Below are 25537 nucleotides of genomic sequence, written 5' to 3'. Positions count from 1 at the left end.
CGAAAACCATATTCTAATAAAGTAACTTTTTGATCAAATTATTATACTAGCAAAACAAAATATGAATTATCTTCTTATACGAAGGGACTATGAAGGAAAGATAAGCTATAGTAACGAGATGAATAGCATTTTAAGTATTTTGCTGGGCCGGCCAAAGATTGGACGACCAAATTTCATTAAGATTGAGCACTTTTAAGTATCTGAATAATTTGGTCAAGTTTTTGTCAACTTCTTGCAGGTCCTCTTGACATAGCTAAAAGCACATGCAGCTGGAAGTAAGGGACTAATGTTCTGCAGATATTTTCCAAGTTAGAGATGTTCATACATCAGAAGGATTCTTTTGGAATGTCAGATCGAAATCATCTTCAAGCAACGCAACAGAACACAACCACCATCCCTTCTCTCCTGTCAGTTAGCGGGAATAACCACATGTTGCTGAGCTGGCACCACGAATGTTCGGCTGGGCGTGTCCTGCCTTGTCAAGCTTTATTCATCAGCTAACCAGATGAAGTGGAATGGCAGCTCAATCTCTCGAAGTCGTGCAGACAGACCATAAAGGATATTACAGTTCTCCAGCGGAAATGGATAGAGTAAGCTATGATCCACTGAACAAACTCGCTGGGACCTAAAAAAAAAATGGAATGTTCAAAAGCATCAGTATGTGATACTCGACATTTCAATACATCAGCATGTACTGTAAACATACTTAGATATGTTAGAAGAATCAGGCGAAATTATTCTAGTCGTGGAGTTATCTCGCTGGCAAATTCAAGTGTTCAGTTTCAATGAAATCTTCTAGCTTGCTCTATCTTAGGAGTACCTTGCAAGAACCAGTTATTGAAACAACTAATCAGGCGGGTATAAATGCCACGTGTGAAAACAATATAAGCTACCTTTGCATTATGTGGCATTATCTTTATGTCGTGAGGTGGATGGAGCCATGATTCAGGGGCATATGACAAGAAGTTCTCGAGCTTGCTTGTGTAAATATCTGCATATTGATGGATGTGATAAGCAAATGATGATTCCCTTCCAGTATCTGTAAGGAAGGTTGCGCCGAAAGAACTATTGAAAAGATCTCGCATCGCAGATCGACATTGACGCCTTTCTGCATTCAACTCATCAAGCAATGCTCGGTAAACTTGTCCTTTCTCAGTGCTAACCACAGTTGCATGGACTTTCCCAAGTAGATCATGTATTATACTTAATTTTGCCTGCAGTGTAAGAATATTTAGAGTAACATGACAAAGCATTCGTGTAGATAGAAAATCACGGAATATCACACAATATATTTGGTAATGGAACAAAGCCATACAAACTGAGAACCAAATAATAAATTCCATCCTCAGTAAGACGAAATTTGTGGTCGTGCATCATGTCTTATGTGCTGGCCTAAAACCTTAATTCCACTACTCAGCATAGTCAGGCTTTCCTGAATACTGTGAGAGGGGCATTCTCAACTCTGACACTGTACACACAATACTTGTTGCATTCACGGACATTATAGCAGAAATTTTTACACACGGAAATAAAAACTCGTTTTTATAACATGTACAACTTTCTCACAAGTCACAAAAAGTTTTGGTAAAATAAAATTGCCATCTTCCACAAATATTATACTACCTCCGTTTCATATTGTAAGACTTTCTAGTCTTGCCTAAATTCATCAATTGATGAATGTATATAATTTATTCATATGAATCTAAGCAAGGCTGAAAAGTCTTATATTGTGAAACAGAGGGAGTATATCACAATAAATAGTAATCCGGAGTTGTAGTGCTTCAGTTTTCACAATTTTAATTCAGACGGCTTTAAAATTTTCAATTTCTAGTCTAGCTTAACTATACTCTGTACCTTTTTCAATATGAGCTTGATTAATTTTGAGTATTAATTAAGACATTAACTCAAAACACTCTTTATAAGATGTAGTAGCCACTAGCCACTCTTGTACCAGTCCGTTGGGAGTTGTAATTGCATGCCCAGAAAATAAATTTAAGGCTCAAAGGGGACAAAAATACAAAATATTGGTTTTCATACTCCTTTTATGAAAATTGAGTTACATTTTCTAAATATGAGAGGCAGATGATATAGTACGTACCTGTTGGAACCGATAGTTTTCCCCATTCTGGATTTCTATTTCATCCTGAAGTGACAAAGACAGAACATTGTAATAAAATACAAAATGTAACTATGTGTATTGGATGGACACGTAATGTGAAAGACAGAATCAGTTAAGACTCAAGAGAAATGAAAGAGGATTATTCAGATTTTTCGGTTTAAGTACAAACTTGAACCCATATACTATCTTATCCCACAGTATTCAAGATTAAGACAGTCAAAGGGTGCTAATCAAAACTCCCACTACACTTCTTTATTTTGATATATTTTCTAAGCATAACATGAGTTATCATCAACATGCAAACTTCTTTAGTAAAAACAGGGATCAAGACAACCAAAGAGGTTACTAGTCAATCTTAGGATGTTAGATTAGTGAAACTTGGATTTGACCCGCTCCCTTCCAGGGTATGTAGATTCCGGAAAAAAAAAAGGCCTACCTCAAGTTCACGAATTACAGCTGCTGTTCGCCAACCAGCTTTTGAAGGCCCTCTCAAGTCACTCAGAAGGTGGTCACCAAAGTATATAACCTACAGCATGGCCAAAACATCTGGGATGATAGATTTGAATATACAATGTCCAATTTGAGGAGTTGCATGTATTAGCATGAAAGTGAAAATGAGACCAAGCTATGTGTATATATTATGTTAGAATAAGCATGAAACATAGTCTAGTAATCAACAGATCCACATGAAGCAGATAAGCCTAATTAACATGTAGTGTCTAGCTTCCACTATGCAGCAGCCATATGGCCATTTAACATCCGCAAATGTTTGATGTGAAAATAAAGGGAAAAATAATATCACTATGGATGGAAATGATAAGGATGAAAAGAAATGGAAACATAAAAAAAATTGATATGGTTCAAAGTCAAAACAAACCTCTGGCCCTCTCCACTTTGTAATCTGCAGAAATGATTTTAAGCAACCATGATAATAAACTTCATTCGGCAGAAACTTGTCAACTGCAGTAAAAGCTAGCGTATCCTTCTGAGTGTCATACACCCTGGTTTAACAATAATAATACTGATCACAACAGTGGAAAAGGTAAATGAAGCCATTAAGACCGTAATTTTGCTAACGATTGAATTTGTTCTTTTCTTTCACAGCATGGGGGTGTACCTGAAAGGATGGTCTGAATTATAGAAAGTTGGTTTATTGGCCTGTGCAATGACAACATCAAAGAGCTCTCTCCAAGAATTACCATCAAAATGCTCATCCTGTTCAATCAAATAATTGACAAGTCAAATCAAAGATTGTGAAGGTCTTCGAGAAAGATTTGCCATATTACAGCGATAATCAAGAAGAAATGACCTCAAGCAAATAGCTCATTCCTCCATCCACAAAGTAGAAGGGTGAGTTGGTGAGAAGAAATAGTTTTTTATCCTTCTCTCTTAGCATTTTCAAGAAGCGAAAGACCTGGCTCTGCAGGTCACATGGAAGGCAATCATCTTAAGAGTTTGCAATGGTGAATAAGAATCATTGAATAAACAAAAGTCAAAAGACGAGAAACAGTATCATCATAAAGCACTGATCTGCAAATTTTGATCCAAAACAAAGGTGGAAAGGTAATATGCTTAGAAGATTTTTTTCTATTGTACATTTTTTATCAGATATTTCTGAGGCTCTGAAAGAATTTTCCTGTGAATCAGACCACTTCTGTGGACATGCTGAATCGATTGGTTTACATCTTCATACACATAAGATGCATCAAACTCCAGCTTGGCATCTACGAATTGCTGAACTGTATCAGCAATAAGGCATGCCTGTGAATATTAGAGACAGTTAGTTGAAAATCCAGTTAACTTTTGTGACGAACTAAGACTTATGTGATACTTCAATAGTACAATCGAGTAAACTATAATTCTCAATGCTGTTGTGTGATACAAAGATGGGTAGAGGAGTGCAAAACATCTAGGCAAGGAAGGTGAAAACTGAAAGCCATACTACTCAGTGCACAGATCTATTAAGGCATTGATAGTGTTTTCCTAATTCAGCACTCGGAAGTAAAAGAATATGACATGGTTAGAACCATATGAGAGGTGGTTTTGATCAATTCAAAAGTACCTCACTAAAACAGAAGACATCCATTAGCCCAACAAGCTGGCGAGCTTGATCTCTGCCAATATGCCGTGTGCCATAGAGTTCTTTTATCTCGCTCAAATTCAGCTGATCAAGAAACATATTGATAAGAATTAGTAGCTTGTTGTGAAGGGAAAACATTAGAATTATGGTTAAGAACAATGGAGGTATGAATAAATATGATGACTATAATCGAACTCCATTCAGCTGAAAAGTGCAGATCAGGAAGAAGGTTGCAAACTAGTATAGAGATATTTTTTGAGGCCCTTGTCCACCATTGACCCCAAAACAGATGCATACGCGTTTGTGCACGCACAGAAATTGCACCACGACCAAACCCAAATATGTTTGCAGGTAACTTCCAGATCAACAAACTAATGGAGAATCATGTTCTCAACATATTGTCTGCGCCATCCTCACCGATCAGCTTGAATTCAATAGTCACCCAGTGCAAGGGGGCCAATAACTAATAGAATGATAGCATTCTATTAAGAATTACTTCTTTCCGCATGAATGTAACAAATAGTGAATGTATCACCTTACGCCGTCCAAAGAAGCAACCATCTGGTTCGATAGACCCAAAGAAATCAAGCTTCAGGAGGCAACCTTTTAACCTGTCATAATAGAGCCCCCTGATGGGAAAACTGCGGTCATACTCATACTTCAAGCAACTCTCCGGATACTTCAACTGCACAAATCATCACAGCCGCTCACAACCCACAAAAGTGTGATTCGTGCAGAAGTCTGAAAAAGTCACTAAAACCAAAAAGAATCAAACCTCATTGACCAAGTGCTTCTTGGCGAGATCGTAGATCAAGCACTGCAGGTGCTCTGAGTAGTGCGACAGCGTGTAGTCATAGTCGAAGCCATAGACTTGCAGGTCATCCAGCTTGACGTTCTTGTTCACATAAATGCCTGAAAAACCCGCAACGCAAGCCCCAGCCCCCAAGCACCACTTCAAGAACCAGTTTTCAGGTAGCAAGAATAAGTCGATGCGTATATAGCAACAAAAATCGTACTACGAGACCTTGTGGGTTCATCTTGGGCATGTCCTTGATGGCGACGGGGATACTGAGGTAGTTGCGCTTGGCGTCCTCGAACTCGCGGCGGATGCGCTCGATCTCGTCCTCCCCCGCGCCGGACCCGAGCGTCGTGGAGAGCGTGGACATCGCGCGGAGACCTGCAATACCAAACCACCCCCACAGCCAACCAAGCATCAGCGCCAGCGCCACGGCGGCATTACGTCGAACGCCTCGAAGGCAGAGTGATTACTGCGTACCCTGCCTCGACGAGTGCCGCGGCCAGGACACGGCCGGAGAGAGGAAGCCCAGGGACAGCAGCCGGAGCCGCGCCGCCGCCATCGCGCTCGGCCGGCCGCCGGCTGGAGGGGAGGGGAGGGGAGAGGCGGGAGACGGCGACCGCGGGGTTTTTCCTACCGCGACGGTGGAAAACGATGTGCGGAGCGGAGTGGAATCTGCCACCCGCGGGCCCACATGTAAGACCTCCGGTCTCACCGACTCGTGGGCCCCCCTGGGCACAGGGCCTTGCAGGCAGAGCTCGTGGGCTCGTGCCGCCTCACGGGTGAGTGGGTGGGCCACCAACGCTACGCTTTCCGATGGCGAATCCACGAAAAGGCCCGGGAGAAAAGAAACCAGACACGAGCGGGACGACGCTGCGCAGTCGATGCGCGCGACTCGGCCCATGGATCGTCCATGGGCTGATTTTTTGCCGGGGCCAGCACGAGCCCACGTCCGCTACGTCTTACGGCCCACAGAGTTTTGTTCGATGAAATCGATGGCCCGCTAAGTTCGTCTTAGGTCCTTTTAACATTGACTACGAGTTTGATTTTCGTCCTTAAGCGCAGTACTACGTACAACAGGTCTCTCAAGTCAACCGTCAAAACGGTGCAAAATAAGTCATTATATTGGTTTGGACAGCGGTTTCGGTTGACATGATGTCTATGTGGCTAGTTAACTCAGTCCTCATCCTACGTTATAGTGATGTAGCACTGAAATCAAAATATAAAAAATAAAAAAACATATATGTATCCTCTGCGACGATGCCCTCCACAAGTTCTTCAGCGAATTCGCATAGGTAGAGAAGAGAGGGGATGAGGTGGAGGAAGTAGGGCTCACTGACATGTGAGTCTCCCTATTTTTTAATTTTATTATTTGACTGTCATGTGGATAGTGTACCTGCATATTTTATTTTATTTTTTAATTGTTATATTTTCCTTTACGTGCTACGTTAAGACGGGTACCAAGTCAAACCCCACGTCAGCCAAAATCACCGCTCGAACCACCTTAAGACTTATTTTACACCGGTTTTGATAGTTGAGGTACCCGTTGTATCTGGTTTTCTCATTGGAGAACGAAAATCAAATTCGTTAATAAAATAAGGGACCTAGATGGGAGGGAAGCCCAAAACTGTTGCTAGTGTTTTGGATTTTTTTCCCCAAAAACAGATAAATTTGTTTTGTCAACGAGCCAACTCTGGCCATCTGGTCACTAAGCCCAGCAAGTTTGCACCTACCACACGTATTGACAATTACGGTAGTTTTGTTGCGTAAGTGCGGGCATGTACAAAAGCTATTATTAATTGACTATGTAGGCAAATATGACAATTAATCTGTAGATAAAGGAAGAGAGTAAAGAGAAAAATGTGCATGACAACGCCCTAAATTGTTATCATGACCGCTTACACCCTGCGCCCCGCGCCACGCCGACGGCCGCATGGCCGCCTACAACTGTGACTCCTGTCCGCCACACGCAGCCGCACCCTAGCTTCGCAGGCCACAACCCCACGGCTCTGTCCGGTAGGGATGCTTCTGTCACCACCGGCGACGTCTGAGGCTGAAGTTGTGGAGCAAATATATACGGAGCAACCCTAACAAACCAATTTTTTCTATCTTTATCGTGTCCCCATAAATCAAACGGATAAATTTAAATGATATGTGGTGATACCCTGTACTTTATGGTATCTTATTAAGAATAAAAAAATGCTCGACAAACAAACACACAAAGGCCGAGACGTACTACGTGCTCTTCAAAAGTCAACTAATCGAGCCACAGCTGATGATCGATGTACGTAGCGCGACCTACTACTACGTACACACGTCGACGATATATCGATCGATCGATCGATCGATTGATCGTTTCACCGGCGCCGTGGTAGGTGTGCCGTGTGCGCTACCCTCCTACGTTCGGACACACGGCGTCGTGGCAATCACGCGCGCGTGGAGTGCATGCACGAACGCACGCACTCGTTTGATGATGTGTTACGACAACTAGCTAGTAGCTCGTTTGGCCTGATTCTGTGCTGTCCAGCGAAGTAGGTGTGGTAGCTTTGGATAAACTACGGGAGATTGGGAGTGCGAGTTGATCCCGATGTATTTGTGTGTCTCGATGTGCCTTTTTATCGACTAAGAACGAAAGGATAAAAGATTATTTGCCTTTTTATAGATTATAATGAAGTGAAAGAGGAATTTAACTACTAAAAATTAAAAATCTATCTTAAAACTATAAGATAATAAACTTAGAATCCGGATTCAGTGACATTGTCGTGTGATATTCTTGGTATCCACGACGACTTAATATCATGGGATAATGTCACCGAATTTGTGTCAATAAACTTAACTTATGTATACAAACTTTTAATAAAAACGTATAATTTAGCGGTTTAAAAAACCGAAAGGAAGAAAGAATGATCTGCATAAAACAACGCAGTCTAAATCTTTGCACTTTCTTAGTCAGGCAGAGAATCGAATGTTAGTGCCGGGTTGCCCACAGAGCAGCCGAGTACGCACACCGGCACGCGCGCGCGCGCATGGACCGGGCGGCGCGCCAGCACCGCACTCACGACCTCACCTCACCCCCCGGGGCCGGCCGCGCATCTCGCCGGACGAGAGCGATCTCGTTGCCGATGCCGATTCCTCCCCGCCCCGCGCTGCGTACGTGAGGCCAAAAACCCAGCCATCGTCACGCGCGCGGCCGGCCTCCCGTGACCTGCCTATCTCTACTCCACTACGAAATCGTGCTCGCGTCGCGTCGCATCTTCCCCCTTTTTTCTCTCTTTCGCCGAAACTTTAGCCGATCGATCGAGCAGGCCGCGGCCGGCTAGCTGCGCAGCTACACTACACGCTTTATGCTAATGCTACTGCTCCAGTGGGCAAGCAAAGCAACGGCCTTGCATAGTTGCATCCATCCACTCCTCGCAGAGAGGGAGAGAGAGAAAAAAACAAAGAAAGGCGAGGCAGAGCCACGCACTCACCGAGTCATCCCCGGGGTGAGTTGGGCGCTCGCCGACGATGCCCTCCTCTGATCCCAAGGCTTCCCTTTTCGTCCGTTTCCTCTCCTCCATCGCAGACTAGTGGTGGCTGCACGCCATGCATTGTGACTTTTTTTTCCAACCTCCGGTAACATCCTCGTTTATCTAAATTTAGTTATTTATATCTTTGTTTAGATGATCATCTAAAATACTTTTATCTTTCATATCTCTCTATACTCAGCAAATTATCTATATATGACATCCTTTATGTCTATTTAGAGGATTGGAGAAAGAACATCTAAATATAGAGTTTCTCTCCTAATATGGATGACATCCAAAATAGATGATGAGATAGATGTTCTGTTGGAGCTCAACTTTTACTCATCATCCTTTATTTCTAGGATAAAAAGATGAGATGAATGAATTGTTGGGGATGCTCTGAGCTTTGGCTTCATGAGATAACCTAGAATTTTTTTAGTAAATGCATCTTTCTAATATTTGCTTTTAATAATATGCTTTAAATTTATTTTTGAATATGTATTATTTAATCACGTCATCGTGCCACGGTGGTAATATAGCATTTCATGCCACAATATATATTATTTACCCCCATCGATTCTGTCGATGTGGCAAATCCTTATCACGGCATGGCACGACAACGGGGGTAAGAAAAATATCATACTGTATATTTACAAACAAAATTATAATAAAAATTTTATATACATATTCATAACGATTTAAGATTTAAAATTTAAATTTTGACTTATAAGTATAAGAAAAGGCTAAAAAATAGGGTGAACGTGTCCTGACGTGCTAAGACTTTTAGTTTTTAAAAATATTTTTAAGAGTTTTTTAAAATAAATATTATAAAGGTGCATCTAATTAAAGAAGTTTGCTAACCTAGCATCTATTCATCCTCGAGACTCGCACCATCTCGTCGCTTTCCTGTCCCCGGCTTACACCCCGTTCGGGCGCACCTGATAATTTATTCATATTCTCTCTTTTTTTTCGCACGTTTTCTGCTCAACGAATTTTTCAAAAACCTTTATAAAAAGTTACTTTAAAAAATATTAGTTTATTTTATATTTTTAAAAAATTAATAATTAATTAATCATGTACTAAGCTGGGTAGCTTTTAACTTATCCCCCTCAGTGCGGAACGTGGCGTTAGATTCGTAGATGGTGAATACTGGTGGTGACTCATCACTCACGCTGGCTGCGCGCGGCGCGACAATGGCCTTTTTTTTTCTTTTAACAAGACGCTAATGACGTACATGTTCTTAGCTAGTGACTATGCACGCTGCTTTAAGCTTTCAATATTGTACTCCTATATAGCGTTGTCACTTCTCGCTCGAACTCTGACACCGTAGCCCCTCCTTACTATAGCAAGAAAATTTACAAATTAAACCTTCTCAGATCGTTTTTTCATTGTAAGTTAAATTTTAAATTTTTGACTTTAGATTTAGAGTTAATTTTGGAGGGTTTTTATTGTAGTTTATTTTCAACAAATAACTAAGAACATGTAAATAAAAGTTTTCTTCATAGAATAATTTTCTTTTACAAATATACCATTAATTTTTTTCTCTGAAAAAGCTAAACAATGACAATGTTATTTGAACAATAAACACCTACTGAAACTTATTTCAAGAATGGATTAGTAGCTCACAAAGATGATGACATTGAGAGACTTCACCTTGGCGCTAAGCACTCTTGTATTGACTATTGACATTGGTGCCATGTATGGTAACGGTATAGGCTTCCTAGCTCTGACATGACATTGGCGGCCTATGCCATATATATAAGCCATGTCTAGGCCTTCAAGTTAGGCCTCTATCAGTTTCCATATTTTTTTCCAAAAACATCACATCGAATTTTTAAATATCTAAATAAATCATTAAATATAGATAAATCAAAAAACTAATTGCATAGTTATGGAATAAATCTTGAGACGAATCTTTTGAGCCTAATTAGCCCATGATTAGCCATAAGTGCTACAGTAAACAACATGTGCTAATGACGGATTAATTAGGCTCAAAAGATACGTCCCGTGATTTCTACGCTAGCCGTGAAATTCGTTTTTTCATTCGTGTCCAAAAACCCTTCCGACATCCGGTCAAACATTTAACGTGACACTTCTACCGAAAACTTTCTCAATCTAAACACCACCTTACCTTAGTTGGCGCTAATCCTCTGCCATATCAACTACTGCTCCGTAAAAAAAAGTGATTTATGGGTTTTTAGGTTGTGCGTTTGACCATCCGTTTTATTTTTAAAAATTATTAAAAAATTAAAAAAATAATCACATGTAAACATGTTTTATCATGTAGTAAAATACGAATATTAATCATAAAAAATTTTAAATAAGACGAAGAGTCAAAATTTTTTTAGAAACCCATAGAAATTTATTTATTTTGGGACGGAGGTTATAGTCAGGTAGGCTATGTGTTCACACTTATACCAATGTTAACGCTAGAGTGCTTATTGCTGAGGTGAAAACCCTCGTTGCCATCGATGATGAGCTCTGTTCATTTCTGAAATAAATTTCGGTATGGAATCATTGTTCAAATAAGTTTTTGAAAATGGTTAATTTGCTGAAAAAAAATTGTTACTCTAGCAAGCTTGATATAGAGCTGTGGATCGTAGATAGCGAGATTTGATCTCTTGTACTCCCTCATATTTTTATTACGTATGACACCGTTGACTTTTAGAATCATGTTTTACCATTCGTCTTATTCAAAATTTATATCCAAATATGCAAAATTATAATACATAATTAAAGTTTTTATAATAATAAATTATATTATAACAAAATAATTAATAATTATATAATTTTTTTAATAAAACGAATGGTCAAACGTGGACCTAAAAATCAATGGTATCATATAAAAAAATATGGAGGGAGTATTTGTTTTTTTCCTTGGGGACGCATGTGGCAGGTAGAGGGCACGAATGGTGCTGTGTTGGGTGTTCAACTGCATGCAGGCTAGTTTGTTTTTTTCAGCCACGACAGTTTGTAACTTGCATCATGGACGTCAAGTATGAAATAGCTGCTGCAAATGTTCCATGGAGTTGTAAGCTTGTTACTGCGTGATTTAACGGTTGTATGTTTAACTTCGATTGAAGTGCTTTTAGATTGAAGTTGTAAAAGAACCTTACCGAAACTGCGAGACTTATTATCTAGATTAATTTTATGGTCCAACAAAAAGTATCTCGTGGTATTAAATCGTTTCTAATCATGGAATCTAACCGTGCACATCCTACTCAGCTAGATCCAACGGTGAGAAATGATTTGGTAACTCGAGGTACCGGTACCTCGAGATACTTTTTATTGGACCGGAGCAAATCTCTGTTATCTAACTGGATTTCAAAAGCATAATTCAGTACATCAATCACAAACTGTGATAATATCTTTGTAAGTATTTTTCCCATCCTTAAGTAGGTATCATGAGATACCACTGTTTTCTATATAAAATTTGATAGCTCTTGATATTTTAGATACTAAAAGATACTAAATTTTACGAAGAAAATAATGATAGCGCATGATACCTCCTCCTGAATCAATGCTCTATCTTTGTCGAAGAACTTAGTGCAGCTAGACACCGAACTTATTAGACCGTTCATTTGTCTATTTTCCCCGTCTCGTCCCGTATACATTTTTAAGGATGTAGACGGCAGATAGAGAACATGAATGACGTTTTATTGATCAAGTTCATTTCCTTTTTCTATTTGATCTGTTACTTGCATAGCAGATGTAAAGCATAAAGGGCTCTTAAACGGTACATATGTTCCATTTATAGGCATTATATACAATATCATTTTAATAACACTGATTTATTTCTTTTTATTATTTTAAGGGTGTGTTTTTGATTGGCTAAATACCTACATATCTATGACCGCTAATTTTTCCAATGTGTTTGATTCAGGGGTGGAGTAGGATAGGACAATCACCGAAGGAAATATTACACGAAGACAGTAGATGAGTGTATTGATCCAAATTGGCCATAGGAGTATATCCACCTTCACCAATAGTAATTGTTTATTGATGGTTATTATATTATATCATTAATTAATAATTACTAATTTTAAATTAGTGTTAATTACAATAATAAATATATTTTGTTGTTAATTGGTACTAATTACGGTAATATCATATTAATTTATATTATTATTTATTTATAATTCAATATGCTCATCCCACCCACCATCATAAATCTAACTAAACAAAAATATAGATTATTATATCCATCCAACCAAACACAAAATAAGATCACCATATACTTGATAATATAATATGGATGACCATATCTCCACCCACCTAACTGCAAACCAAACACACCCCTAAGTTATAATGTTTATTCATTCTCACTTGCAATTAGAATTTTGTGCAAATGAGTATCTCAAAATTTAGTCACTAATATAACAAGGCATGACGTACAATTACTTCTATATTTGTTTCCATATTTTGTGAAATTATAATTAGGAGAAGTAGTTGATACCTCCTATTCCTTTGTGAATATATAATGAGAAGAAGCAATGGACTATACAATGGAGGAGTATAATTAACACAAGAAAACGCAAGGAAAATCATGCCTAGATAGTGCTTTATATGTAGTGCTTGGGTTGCCACATAGGCACGAAGCTGGGTGGTGTGCATTATTATTAATCAAAACGCACGCGTCCCCCCATTAATCCATTATTGCTCTATATACAATAACCAAACAAGCAATGGCCACACGTATATGGTCAGCATCACACACTTGCTGTGGTGATCACCAGCTAGATCGGCCTGATCAATGTAATGTATGGGATTTGGGATGATTCCTAACCGGGATTAGTTCAGCACTAATGTCCAATTATTGCAAAACTACATGTAGTTAATAGCTAGTGCTGTGTTCTAGTACTTGAATAAGTTAATGACTCCTTTCTCGGTGAATGCTCAAATCTAATTAACAAGCTTGGAATGAACTATTGTTATCGAGCTTATCACAATCCAGATATTGTTTAAGACATATAGCAGGCTGTCATTAATTATTCTGGAGCTGTTTCTCTACTAATTGATCTATATATAGTTGTACAATCTCAACGAGGTACAGGGGAGAGGCCAAACGTACTAAGTCCTTTTCTTGTTTGAAAATAAAACAAGTCTTTTCAGTTTGTACATAGGAGTTTTCTCTTTTCTGACATATTGAGAATGTGAAGTACAAGGAGATATAGTCAAATCTTGCATGATTGTATTATATAGAAGATCATTATTTGCTCACCTTTCAGTAGGATTCTGTTTCTGATCTCCCATTAAAATGACTTTACCAAACACAGTAAATCAAAGGTGGACTGATGCTGGGTTGTTGCCTTTTGGTATTGTTTAATCATGAAGTGCCAGAATGTATGATCATATCACGCAAGTCATATTGCAATTTGGATTTTGGAATCACAGTCAAACCCCACTACTTTGATATGATTTTCTACTTTAGTTTCAACCCGGAGAGTATCTCCTAAAAATGAAAATAATTTGCTCCTGAACACAATTGCAAATAAAGAATGACACGACACTAGAGAACGAAAATTTCACCAAAAACTATACTCCATCCGTTTCATAGTGATTATTGGTCCAAAAAAATCATACTACCTCCCTTTCATATTGTAAGTCTTTCCAGGTTTACCTAAATTCATTCATAGATGAATATATATAATTTACATATGTGTTTAGATTCATTAGCATCCATATGAATATAGAAGTCTTTGCGAAACGGAGGGAGTACAAAATAGGAGGATGTGGAAATTGACATGGCTACCCTCATTTAGTTTATCCCAAACGTACCCCAAACCTTCCAAAGGGCTACATGCAGCGTGTTGAGCTTGTATGATGAAGGATAGCAAAGTCAGATGAACTCTAAAATTGCATTCTAACCATGTGAAAGTGACAAATATTTTGATATATAAACTGAAAGCTAGAACAACAATCTTTGTGAAACAGAAATACTGTTACAAAATGAATAATGCAAGTGTTGATACTTGTACCATGCATCACATATATATTTTCTGTCAACTTTTAAGGTTGATATAATATTGTGCCAAAAAAAATCAAAGAAAAGGTAGCGCCAAAGTGGTAATATAACTTGCTTTCCTATTTCCAACTAGCTCTAAAGAGCAATGTATTTATCCTAAGTTTTCATGTGTCATTTATGGCTTGCTTGCTTACTTCTCATAACAGCAACCAAACTAAATCTCGTTCTCATCCTACAACTTAATTACTATGTAATATTATTCTATAACTATAAATATACATATGACAACTATTTATAGAAAAAAAAGTCCGCAGAAAAGATAATAGATAAATATAAACACAGTCCGCCATTTACCATAATAGTTAACGTTGAAAGTGGAGCTACTGTATAAATCACTTATATCTATATTTGTAACGGGGCTATTATAGTGAGATTAAGGGGATTGGAACCAGGAGCGCATCCTGCAAACACAGAGCTTAGCTTAATGCCGTAACCACTCGGAGCCGTTTTGACACCACCACCACCAAAAGCAACAGCCGCAGGTTAGGGTTTCGCACAGGATTTTTTTTAATTTTTAAACAATTTTAATAAATAATTTTATTACTAAATCTTAGCGAAAAATTTTTTTTGCCGGGAGAACCTTTTGGCCAGGCAAAATAACGCTGCCATAAAGAGTATTTGGCATGACAGGCTGACCACCCCAGTGTCGCCGGCGCGGCAAGATAATGTTGTCACGTCGATGTCGATGACGTGACAAACCTACCATGCCAAATACTCTGCTTGACAGTGTTATCTTGTCACGCCACCAATACTGGCATGACAAAGAAGTTCATTCGGTAAAAATATTTTTCTCTAAAGTTTAATAATAAAATTATTTATTAAAAATGTTTAAAAAATAAAAAAAATGCCCGGCACAGCCACCCCACGTCTCGGTTATAAATAGCGCCTGTGGCAATCTCCCATCACTCCCACACGCCTTGGCATCCAAAGCACTTCTCTTCTTTGGAGCAGAGCACCACCACCTCGCCTGTACTATTTTCTGTTCCGATTCCCCCCCCCCCCCCCCCCCCCCCCCCCAACGCGAAGCCAAGAACGGGCAGCGCCCCCTCCGCTCTCGCTCCCCCCTTCTTCCTGGTTTCTTGGCATCCTTTTTTCCTTGTTCCTGGGAGATTTCTCTTGCCGAGGCGCCGCCGCATTGTTGAACCAAAATTGTGGGTGAGACGCCCCTCTTGCTTTCGTTATGCTCATGTTGGGGTGTGAGGTTGTGTGTGCGGTTGGATCGTTGAAGCAACCACGGGTGTTTGATGCTTCGTTCATGATGGGTTTGGGTAACTTGGGGGGCGTCTGGATCTCGATTTAGGCTGTTTGAGAGCGAGGGGATCGATTGGGGGGAGGGGATTTAGCACCTGTCTGCCATCCCCTGTTCGTAGCGTGCGTTGGGTAATTTGTTTGTTCTTGTGGCGAACGTGCTGTTAGAGAACACCCTTGGCGTACTGGGAGGTGTTCTGGTTCCTGCGATTGTAGAAAGGCGTCTCCTTTTGTTGATGGTCATTTGCTGATGATGTGGTGAATCTACCAAAGTTTTCATCTTTTTTGTCCTATGTGATGTGTGTCTTCCTCTGTCATGTTCATACCTTTCCGAGTTTGCAATGCCCAAGAAGCAACCTTTTTTGTTGGAAACATCTAGTGCTCAATACTTTATTTCAAGTTGTTGAAATCTTCCAAGGAGCAGTTAATTATGCATCCTTGTCAATTACACTTGTTTACTTACAAGAGGGATTTAGGCGTTGATTCATATATGTTCTTTCTGCCAGGTTCCTTGTCAGGCTCTAGTCTTGCTCTTTCTTTGTTGTAACTAATTCCCAGGTATATTAAATTTGCACGGTGCTCTGTTAGCTCGGCAAATGGGTTTGCTCTAGCTGATATTAAAACAATTAAACATGTGATTAACAAGGAAACAAATTATTGTGTCTAGTATAATTCAATGATGGTATCAGTATGAGAAAGCACCTTCATTGTGCCTATTGGGCATCATTCCACGATGTTCATGCTTTGAGCAATTTTACAAGAAGTTACTAGGAGTAAAATTTTGGTACCTCCTTAGCCTAGTATCTAAGGTATCAACCTCCTAGTACCTTCTACTTTCAAAAAAAAAACCTCCTAGTACTTTCTCAAGAACCGTAAAATTACTCTTATGCTTTAGTTCTTAGTTATTAACTTACGATAGAAATAAGATCCTGCCAATTCACTAGTTTTCTTGTCAGTTCGATATTGTCTTCTATTATTGTATGCCTTACTTATTTCTATGCTATCATAGCGCTTAGTTAGTTGCATCACAGTTCTTCGTATTCTCTATTTTTGAGTAAAACTCTGTTCTTATGGCCGTTTTGTATCTCACCTTTTTTTTTTTCATTCCTAGACAAGTTCTATTTGACGTTGTAAAAAGGACAGAAATAAGCGCAACTGATGCTCTATTGTGTATATATACTTTCACGGTTCTTGGTTTAATGCCTAAAAATCATGTACTGTAAATACTTTAAGTGTGTATCTGTCTCCTTTTAATATGTTTTACTCATCTAAACATGCTACTTAGGATCTGAACAGTACCTGCCATTCATATACTACTGCTTAGAAAACAACACTATTCGAATTACTAATTGCTAATTATGTTGTGATCAACAGAATAAGGGAACATTTGTTGATGTTCTAATGGAATCAAAAGGTGGAAAAAAGAAGTCTAGCAGTAGTAGTTCCATGTACGAAGCTCCCCTTGGTTACAAGATTGAGGACGTTCGCCCAGCTGGAGGAATCAAGAAGTTCCAGTCTGCTGCTTACTCCAACGTAAGCACCAAGAGATTTAAGCAGTATATTGCTGCATAAAAAAAATTGCTCATTTATGCACTCCGGTTTCTAATGCTTATTCGGTTGATCTTTTTCTTTGCAGTGCGCTCGCAAGCCATCCTGATATTCCTTCACATGCCTTTCCCTGTAGAGTAGGAATTTCCTGCAATTCTTCCTTTCTTTTGTTGCAATAAATCTCCCTTGGCTGGCTGCTTTCTCAATTTCTTCCTTTGCCTTACCCGATCACTTCTTCCCTCTTACTGCTCCTTGCAACACTTGATCAAATATTCAAATGACGATGTCCTTGGCTGATTCTTGGGGCTCTACTCCTGCCTCTTCCATTGGGTTTGAAGGCTATGAGAAACGCCTTGAGATAACATTCTCTGATGCACCTGTCTTTGTGGACCCCTGTGGTCGTGGCCTCCGTGCCCTCTCGCGTGAGCAGATCGACTCGTTCTTGGATCTTGCGAAGTGCACCATTGTATCCCAGCTTTCGAACAAGCACTTCGACTCCTATGTGCTGTCAGAGTCAAGCCTCTTTGTTTATCCCCACAAGGTTGTCCTCAAGACATGTGGCACAACAAAGCTTCTGCTCTCCATTCCTCGCATCCTTGAGCTTGCTGCAGAGCTGTCACTGCCTGTTCTCTCAGTGAAGTACTCTCGTGGGATGTTCATCTTCCCCGGAGCGCAGACATCGCCGCACCGCAGCTTCTTGGAGGAGGTATCTGTGCTCAACAGCTTCTTTGGTGGCCTCAAGTCAGGTGGCAATGCCTATGTGATTGGTGATGCATTCAAGCCTAAGAAGAAGTGGCATGTCTACTATGCCACAGAAGAGCCTGAGCAGCCTATGGTTACACTCGAGATGTGCATGACTGGGCTGCATGCTAAGAAAGCTGCAGTGTTCTTCAAGAATTCCACTGATGACTCTTGCTCATCAGCTAAGGAGATGACTAAGCTCTCTGGGATTTCTGAAATCATCCCTGAGATGGAGATTTGTGACTTTGAGTTTGACCCGTGCGGGTACTCGATGAATGGCATCTATGGCCCTGCCGTCTCCACGATCCATGTCACTCCTGAGGAAGGCTTCAGCTATGCAAGCTATGAAGCGATGAACTTCAATCCTACCTCCTTGGTTTACAACGATTTGATCAAGAAGGTGCTTGCTTGTTTCTGCCCTTCAGACTTTTCAGTCGCTGTCACCATCTTTGGCGGGCATGGCTTTGCCAAATCATGGGCAAACAGCGCAGAGGTTGATCCCTACATGTGTGATGATCTTGTTGAGCAAGAGCTTCCTGGTGGTGGTCTGCTGATGTACCAGAGCTTTACTGCTGTTGCTCCTGGTGCTGTCTCCCCAAGGTCGATCTTGGATGGCTGGAATAGCGATGGAGTGGAGATGGTTGCGAAGAGCAAAGAAATGATCGTTTGCTGGGAAGGAGAGAACGCGGCAGAGGAAGATGCGGATGCCTGAGAAATTTGTAGTGTTCTTCAATCTCAAGTTGCAAAAGTTGCAAGTTGAAGCTGAGGCTTTTGAGATAGTTCCATCTGAAGTTTCTGATGCCTCATTGGTTCTGCTCTTTCAGTTTCGGTTAAGCAGCTGGCTGGGCTACCGGCAAGCATTTCTTATATTATTGTTCATTGTTCTTTTATATTTATCTGCCCCAATAAGTGCTCTAGATGGTTTGCTGCGTCTGCCATAGTGAGCAAATCTGAATGTAGTGGATTTTACATCTGTTGCCGATGCTCTTTTAGGGAGAATGAAATGTAACTCGATTATTTCCAATAACCGTTGAAATTTCCATAATTTTCTGTGCATTGTTCGCGTTTTTAGTTTTCTGAAAGATATTGGTCATATTCACTGCTACTAAATGTTGTTATGGAGTGATTTTCACTCAGCAGGCTTGCAGAGTTGCTTGGACTGGTAAACAAGTTTGTCATGTCATGCTTGAGGACTTGTACATTTAGCACTATCTTATAGCACCAAGCACACAAATTTGATAAACAGGTTCAGTCCCATGAGCAGTGTTCTTTATTTCCATTGTTTTAATTCTCTATCAGTCTGTCAGATTATTGTACAGATACCAACAGTGTAGTCAGTCACTTGTCTCTCTTAATTCAGGTACTCTGAACTCTCTGATACATCTGCACGCGACGCCGGAAATGAGCAAACAGTTTCTCACTGTACAGAAAAACTTGTTCATGCCTTGTTCTCTTAGAAATTTAGGTGTCTCTCTTAATTCAGGTACTCTGAACTCTGTGATACATCTGCACGCGACGCCGGACATGAGCAAACAGTTTCTCGCTGTACAGAAAAACTTGTTCATGCTTTGTTCTCTTAGAAATTTAGGCTTGTTTAGTTCCTAAATTTTTTTTCTAAAAACAGCACGTTGAATTTTTGGACATTTAAATAAAATATTAAACATAGATAAACCAAAAAACTAATTACACAGTTATGGAAGAAATTTTGAGACGAATCTTTTGAGCCTAATTAGTTCATGGTTAGCCATAAGTGCTACAGTAACCAACATGTGCTAATGATAGATTAATTAGGCTCAAAAGATTCGTCTCGCAGTTTCTTAGGCTAGCCATGAAATTCGTTTTTTCATTCGTGTCAAAAACCTTTTCCGACATCCGATCAAACATTTATCATGATATTTTCCCCAAAAAATTTTTCAATCTAAACCCCCCACTCTACACTGCTAGCCTTTCATATGGCATACATAAAGGGCACAATAGATTGCTTCCGGGAATCCCGGTCAAAGAGGCATTTTGTGGACAGATGTGAATTAAAGTACATAATTGACTGCAAAAATATGGAGCATGGACCACTGAACCAGTTTCAGATTACTTTTAGACATAGCCTTGCAAAGACGTCTGTGTCTGGAAAATACGAAGATCGATGCATGTCCTCGCAAATCTTTAGCTTAATTCCTCACCTTCTACTTCTACACGTGTGCTTATCGAACTACTAAACCATATAATTTTTATAAAAAGTTTCTATATAAAAGTTAATCATTATATTTCTAAAATAGATTTTTAATTTTGTATTAGTTAATTCCATTCTTTATATCATAAAATAACTATCAAAAAATCGTTTATCTTTCATCTTCATGTAACAAAAGAGACATATGTCTATATTTTACTCTACAGAATGGGTATAATATATTCTTTAAAATCTCAGTTTTAGGCACAAAGTTGCTTATCCTTGTTTTCGCAGTTGTATATTTCTTTCAGAGCATGCACTATTCATACGACTATGCAGCTGTCAAAATTGTCGAGAAGAATGCACAGTTCATTCTGCAAATGATTAGCAGCCTTAGATCAGAAACAATTCAAAGTTCAAGGCTTCGCGGCGAGAAACTTTGGTTCCTGAGGCCCATGGGGCATTGAGCAAAGTTGTCAACATCAGCTTTGCAGATTCTGTAGATATGGTGAGTTTTTTTTTCTTAGCATCCAGTAATTTGTACAAGCCCACACATACATAACCTGACAATCAAGCTTTGTTTATTTCAATTATGCATGTCAACATTGGTGATAAGGACTTCCAATACATACTGATTCACAATAAATTTGATGGTAAAACTGGGCATCTGTGCCTACCACTAACAGCATAAACTAGGAAGCAACAAGCTACCTCACACTGTCACAAACATCGACATGGCCAGAATTACTAAATACAATCACAAGGTAGTACTAAATGTGTATGTTTATCAGTGCATGGGCAATTGGGCATATGCTATTCTTCTTCAGTCTTAAGGAAACTTTTGCACAGTTTGAGCCAAAATTCCCTGTCAGGGCCAGTATCCTCCACCTGCCTCCTCACTGCCTCTGCCATCGCCATCTGTAACACAGATGATGTCAAAAGTATCACAAATTCCTAAATTCCTAGGGTACCAAACGGCATATTCACGAACGAAAAATAATTTATGAATAAAACTTTTATATACGTATTTTTAACGGGCTAAGAAACAAAGCTAGAAAATAAACTATAGTAAAAAAACCCTAAAATCAACTATAAATTTAAATTTAAAGTTGAAAATTCAAAAGTACTTAAAGCCATGGTCTCTTGCATACTTAATTTATGTCCACAGTTATCTTGTAATAACCGGTGGTTGCAAAACGTACCATAAATTATTAATAAAAACTATGGTACCTATCAGTAACAAGAGTTTACAATTTTGGTGTAAATTTTCCAAATTTCATGTTTGCTAGTGGATCCCGGTAGGAGATTCTTCCGGATTAAATTTTCAGTCTTTTTGTATTTAACAAAGTTTATTAAAATTTTCAAATATTATTCATTTGGATTATTCGAATAATTTTGAAAGTGATGCGTTACTAACGGTGATGGATCCAGCGGAGGAGAGGCGGTCGACGAGGTTGAGGAGGATGTCAATGGTGTACTCCGGGTGGCCCTGGATGCCGAGCACGCGGTCGCCGGCGCAGAACATCTCGACGCCGGTCTTGGACGAGGAGGCGAGCACCTCGGCGCCGGCCGGCAGTTCCCAGACCTCGTCCTGGTGCACCTCGGTGATCTTGGCGTACGGCGCCGCCGCCGCCGGGAGGCCCTGCAGCGCGTCGTCGAGGAACCTGTACGGCGGCAGCGACTCCGCCATGGCCACCTCCCTGATGCCAATGTCCCACCCGCCCCTCGCCTTCCCCACGCGGCCGCCCAGCGCGCGGCATATCACCTGAGGCGAAGAAGAAGAAGACGACGACGACGTCACGATCGACATGGACGGAGATGCTGCATTGAGCTTGTATGTGCTGGACCCATGTCTTTTTACCTGGTGGCCGAAGCAGATGCCGAGGAGCCTCTTGCGGAGGGCGACGAGGTCGCGGATGAGGAGGCACAGCCGGAGGATCCACAGCTCGTCGCCGTACGCGTCGTGCGGGCTGCCGCTGATGACGAAGCCGTCGTAGCCGTCGAGCTCGTCCGCGCCGGGGAGCTCGCCGTCCACCGCCCGGAACATGTCCCACTCCTCGCCGCCGCCGTCGCCGTCGCCGAATGCCCGCACGAACACCTCCAGGTAGCCGCCGTACACCTTGCGCACGTACTCCGAGTCCCTCGCCGCCAGCAGCAGCGCGAACCTCCTCCTCCTCCCCACGCCTCCCTCCACCGCCGCCGCCGCCGCTACAACCGTCATGACAGACAAAGCTGCTTCTTCCGAGGAAGAAAGATCGAGCTCGAAACTAAAGCAGCAACCCTTAGCTCGATCGATCGATCGATCGCAAATTGTGTAGGAGATGGCAAGAAGCGGCACAGATTTATAGCAAGGCCAAGAAGGAGCTCGAGCCCTGGAGAGGAGCAGCAATGGTGGCTGGCTGGCGATGGCAAGTTGGAGGGCATCGTGAATTCGTGACCGAGAGCGAGAATCTCTTGTGCCGAGAATTTCATGCATCGATCGCGGCGGAGGTCGGAGCTAGGTGAACGAGTGGATTATAGTCATCTGATCCATCGCATCCTGTCGCGTTCGCTGCTGCAAACGCATCGATCGGCGACGGCGAGTTGGCCGATTCGTCGCGCCAACTGGCGGGATTAATTAGCTTGCTTTTGCTTTGAGGTTTTGACCGTGCTTTTGTTGGAAGAAGCTAGCGAGCTTTAGCTAAGCTGCGGCGGTCGTGTTCGTCGCCATTAGCAGCCGGACGGCTCTGATCTCTGTTGGTGTTCAACGGCTCAACCTCTCTGTTGATCAGCATGCTCTGACGACAATTAGTTAACTTTTTCGATCTCTAACACATTGCAGGAATGCAGGCCTAATTGTCAGATATATGCATGTATATTAGTGTTCGTTTCTTGACTTCTCATCGATGACTTGACTGCCGTTTTCATCTTTTCTGTAGCTAATTTGCAATAAAAATTAATTTGGAAATAAAACTTTTTGTATACGTATTTGTAGCGATCTGAAAGTCAATGCCGAAAATAAACATTGATTAGAAAAATATCAAAGTCAACTCTAAATTTAAAGTTTAAATTTTAAATTTTAACTTATAAATATTAGTAAAAGAGTTGGAAACTCGCAAGGACCTTCTGATTAATTAGTTGCATTCTAGTACTATTTTTGAACTCGTTGCACATTAACAGGCTGCCAGGCTGTGACGACTAAGTTAATCAGAAAGTCCTTGCAAGTTTTCAACAAAGAAGACCATCATTGTTTGTCGTGAGACACGAGATCACCTAGGTGATGACTGATGAACAGTATACATAAGAGTAAGTATTATAAAGCCACTTAACACAAGCCTCAAGCTACCACGTAGGATTAAGGGCCTCTTCGGGACACAAGAATTTTATAGGATTTTTAGTGAAAGCAGATCAATTCCTTCGATGTTCCTTTAAAATTCTTATAAACCGAAGATGCCCTAAATGGTGAGGTGAAGAAGTGAGTGAATGAGCTACCTCTCATGCAAGAGGTAACCTTTACATGTATTCAAAAAAAAGTAACCTCTACATAATCTTTAAAAGAAAAATAGAAATAGAAAGAGTAGATTAGCTAATCAATGGTTAAAATTAGTGTATTAGAGCCAGTGTAGAATAATATAATTTGTCTTTTACATTCATATCGTGTGATGTTAATCCTCATAGCATGTGTCGACATAGAATAGCCATACTAAGATGGATGTTACTATACATTATATCATGTGTTATTGCATTATTACATATATGTTACTATGATACGGCAGTAACATTACATGGTATGTTACTACAATCAGTAACTTAGCATAAAGATTGATAGAAAATACCCTACTTCTGTTTGCATATATATTGATTGTTTAAAATCCTAGAATAGGCATAGCAGTGATGATCATGCCCCTTGAGGGACTTTTGTCTCCCCCTTATATACTAGGGGACAAGGTACAAGAAATAAAGACATAATCTGAATCGACTAAGCCTAAATCGACTCGTACTCAACTGATTACGAAAACTCGGACATAGAATACTACTCTTAATAACATACCTAGTTGTATCTATCTTCATAACTTCTCTTACAATTCAGAATCTACTTTTCTATACATATACATACAGTACACGGGATACTCCATATCCAGGTATCACACACTACAGATTTAAGATCTTGTGTCCCAAAACTATATATTTAATGGTAAAACTATAAAAAGAAACTACAGTTTTAGAGTTCTGTTGTTATTTTTTTGAGCTACGAAAGTTGTAATTTTATGATAAAATTGATGCTAGATATGTATTTTTGTAAAAAAAAGGTGTTAAATATATAGGTTTGTAATAGATGTCCTTAAATTTGTAGTTTTTTATAGTTTAATAATATATGGTTTTGTGTAATTTACTCGTTATCTTAATTTACTTGGTGGCATGCTTTACGATAGTTTAATCAATATATGGTTTTATGAAATTTACTGATTGTGACAAGAGGGGTGCACAAACAAAGGAGATATGTGCAAGGAATTTAGATGATCATGCCGCATATCGAGCTTCACTTGTTTTGATCAAATTTAGAAAAAGAGAAGGAATAGCATTCCCAGGAATCTATTGCCTTCTAACTTAGAAGTATTTGAAATGGAGGATTACATTATCGATTTTTATTTGAAAAATTCTATATATCTTTTTGTGGTTTTGGAGGAAAAGGTAATTATGGAAAATTTTCCTTTGAAGTTCCAAAGGACTGTCTATAAAGCCACCAGATATATACAAGGTCACTCAGTTGTTTGGATTTATCAAAACTTTGTTGGTATTCAGTGAAAACATGTTTAAACTTCAAAATTTTCCGAAATTTTAATTTAAATTCCCTTTTTTTTTTTGCAATTTCTGTCCTCCCGATTTTTCTTCAAAATGTAAACTCATCCTTCAGACTTCAGTAATCAGTAATGTTGGCGTCAGCTCGTGCTCCCGAATTTCGGTGCAGTTCAGCTAGCATACCAACAACAGATTTTCGAGGTTCATTGAATCTAGCCGTGCTAGCTAGTTCATCGGCGTATATGCCCATGAGAACCGCCAATGGGTTGGTTTATTGACGAGACAAAAAGTTTGTGTGCAGAATACGAATAAGTTCGATTCTTCCTGGACCTTACTAATTCCAACGTATATAGTGCACTCAGATATCAGAGAATATATAGATCCTTTTTCTTCCTTCTACTAGTCGGGGTGAGCGATCCATACTTCCTCTGTTTTAAAATAGTTTATTTTTTTAGCTTAAATTTGAATCAGAAAGATGTGTTTACTTGAGAACTGAGGGTTTACTTGCAAGTAAGCACACTTTATTACTGT

General features: G+C 39.9%; 3 protein-coding genes across 5 annotated transcripts; 1 reads left to right on the top strand and 2 right to left on the bottom strand.

Annotated features, from left to right (window-relative positions):
* Positions 1-137: 137 nt before the first annotated feature.
* Positions 138-5629, bottom strand: LOC102718483 (5'-nucleotidase domain-containing protein DDB_G0275467). 2 transcript variants are annotated; one of them, XR_001550947.2, is made up of 14 exons: positions 5476-5629; positions 5224-5376; positions 4975-5111; positions 4735-4884; positions 4182-4283; positions 3716-3880; positions 3429-3539; positions 3237-3334; positions 2997-3120; positions 2556-2645; positions 2099-2143; positions 894-1214; positions 707-846; positions 138-625 (listed from the first exon to the last, which is right to left on the bottom strand). XR_001550947.2 is itself a non-coding variant. In XM_006660578.3 (13 exons), the coding sequence occupies exons 1-13, from the start codon at positions 5555-5557 to the stop codon at positions 596-598; spliced, it is 1608 nt and encodes a 535-aa protein (XP_006660641.2). In that variant the 5' UTR covers positions 5558-5627; the 3' UTR covers positions 138-595. The 2 variants fall into 2 exon arrangements, 1 of the variants encoding a protein (XP_006660641.2); XM_006660578.3 differs by lacking the exon at positions 707-846 and having other exon boundaries at positions 5476-5627.
* A 9917-nt stretch (positions 5630-15546) lies between these two features.
* On the top strand, positions 15547-19108 carry LOC102718203 (S-adenosylmethionine decarboxylase proenzyme-like). 2 transcript variants are annotated; one of them, XM_015841284.2, is made up of 3 exons: positions 15547-15677; positions 17149-17307; positions 17411-19108. In XM_015841284.2, the coding sequence occupies exon 3, from the start codon at positions 17600-17602 to the stop codon at positions 18773-18775; it is 1176 nt and encodes a 391-aa protein (XP_015696770.1). In that variant the 5' UTR covers positions 15547-15677; positions 17149-17307; positions 17411-17599; the 3' UTR covers positions 18776-19108. The 2 variants fall into 2 exon arrangements, with proteins under 2 accessions (XP_015696770.1, XP_006660640.1); XM_006660577.3 differs by having other exon boundaries at positions 15547-15681.
* A 1688-nt stretch (positions 19109-20796) lies between these two features.
* Positions 20797-22448, bottom strand: LOC102712010 (gamma-glutamyl peptidase 3). The gene is made up of 3 exons (XM_040527819.1): positions 22089-22448; positions 21645-21992; positions 20797-21145 (listed from the first exon to the last, which is right to left on the bottom strand). Exons 1-3 carry the CDS (start codon positions 22446-22448, stop codon positions 21041-21043), a joined length of 813 nt encoding a protein of 270 aa, XP_040383753.1. The 3' UTR covers positions 20797-21040.
* Between the last annotated feature and the right edge of the window lie 3089 nt (positions 22449-25537).

This window comes from Oryza brachyantha, chromosome 9, assembly GCF_000231095.2.
Source record: "Oryza brachyantha chromosome 9, ObraRS2, whole genome shotgun sequence".
In the NCBI taxonomy this organism is placed as follows: domain Eukaryota; kingdom Viridiplantae; phylum Streptophyta; class Magnoliopsida; order Poales; family Poaceae; genus Oryza; species Oryza brachyantha.
This window is presented reverse-complemented; position numbering and strand designations above follow the sequence as displayed.

Excerpts from the sequence above, each read along its gene's own strand:
- LOC102718203 (XM_015841284.2), top strand. The coding sequence starts at position 17,600 with ATGACGATGTCCTTGGCTGATTCTTGGGGCTCTACTCCTGCCTCTTCC.
- LOC102718483 (XM_006660578.3), bottom strand. The coding sequence starts at position 5,557 with ATGGCGGCGGCGCGGCTCCGGCTGCTGTCCCTGGGCTTCCTCTCTCCG. Across the intron at positions 3,121-3,236 it reads AATTCAGACCATCCTTTCAG|GGTGTATGACACTCAGAAGG; the intron begins GTACACCCCCAT and ends TTGTTAAACCAG. Across the intron at positions 2,144-2,555 it reads CTGTAATTCGTGAACTTGAG|GATGAAATAGAAATCCAGAA; the intron begins GTAGGCCTTTTT and ends TTGTCACTTCAG.
- LOC102712010 (XM_040527819.1), bottom strand. The coding sequence starts at position 22,448 with ATGACGGTTGTAGCGGCGGCGGCGGCGGTGGAGGGAGGCGTGGGGAGG. Across the intron at positions 21,993-22,088 it reads GCATCTGCTTCGGCCACCAG|GTGATATGCCGCGCGCTGGG; the intron begins GTAAAAAGACAT and ends TCTTCGCCTCAG. Across the intron at positions 21,146-21,644 it reads CCTCCGCTGGATCCATCACC|ATGGCGATGGCAGAGGCAGT; the intron begins GTTAGTAACGCA and ends TCTGTGTTACAG.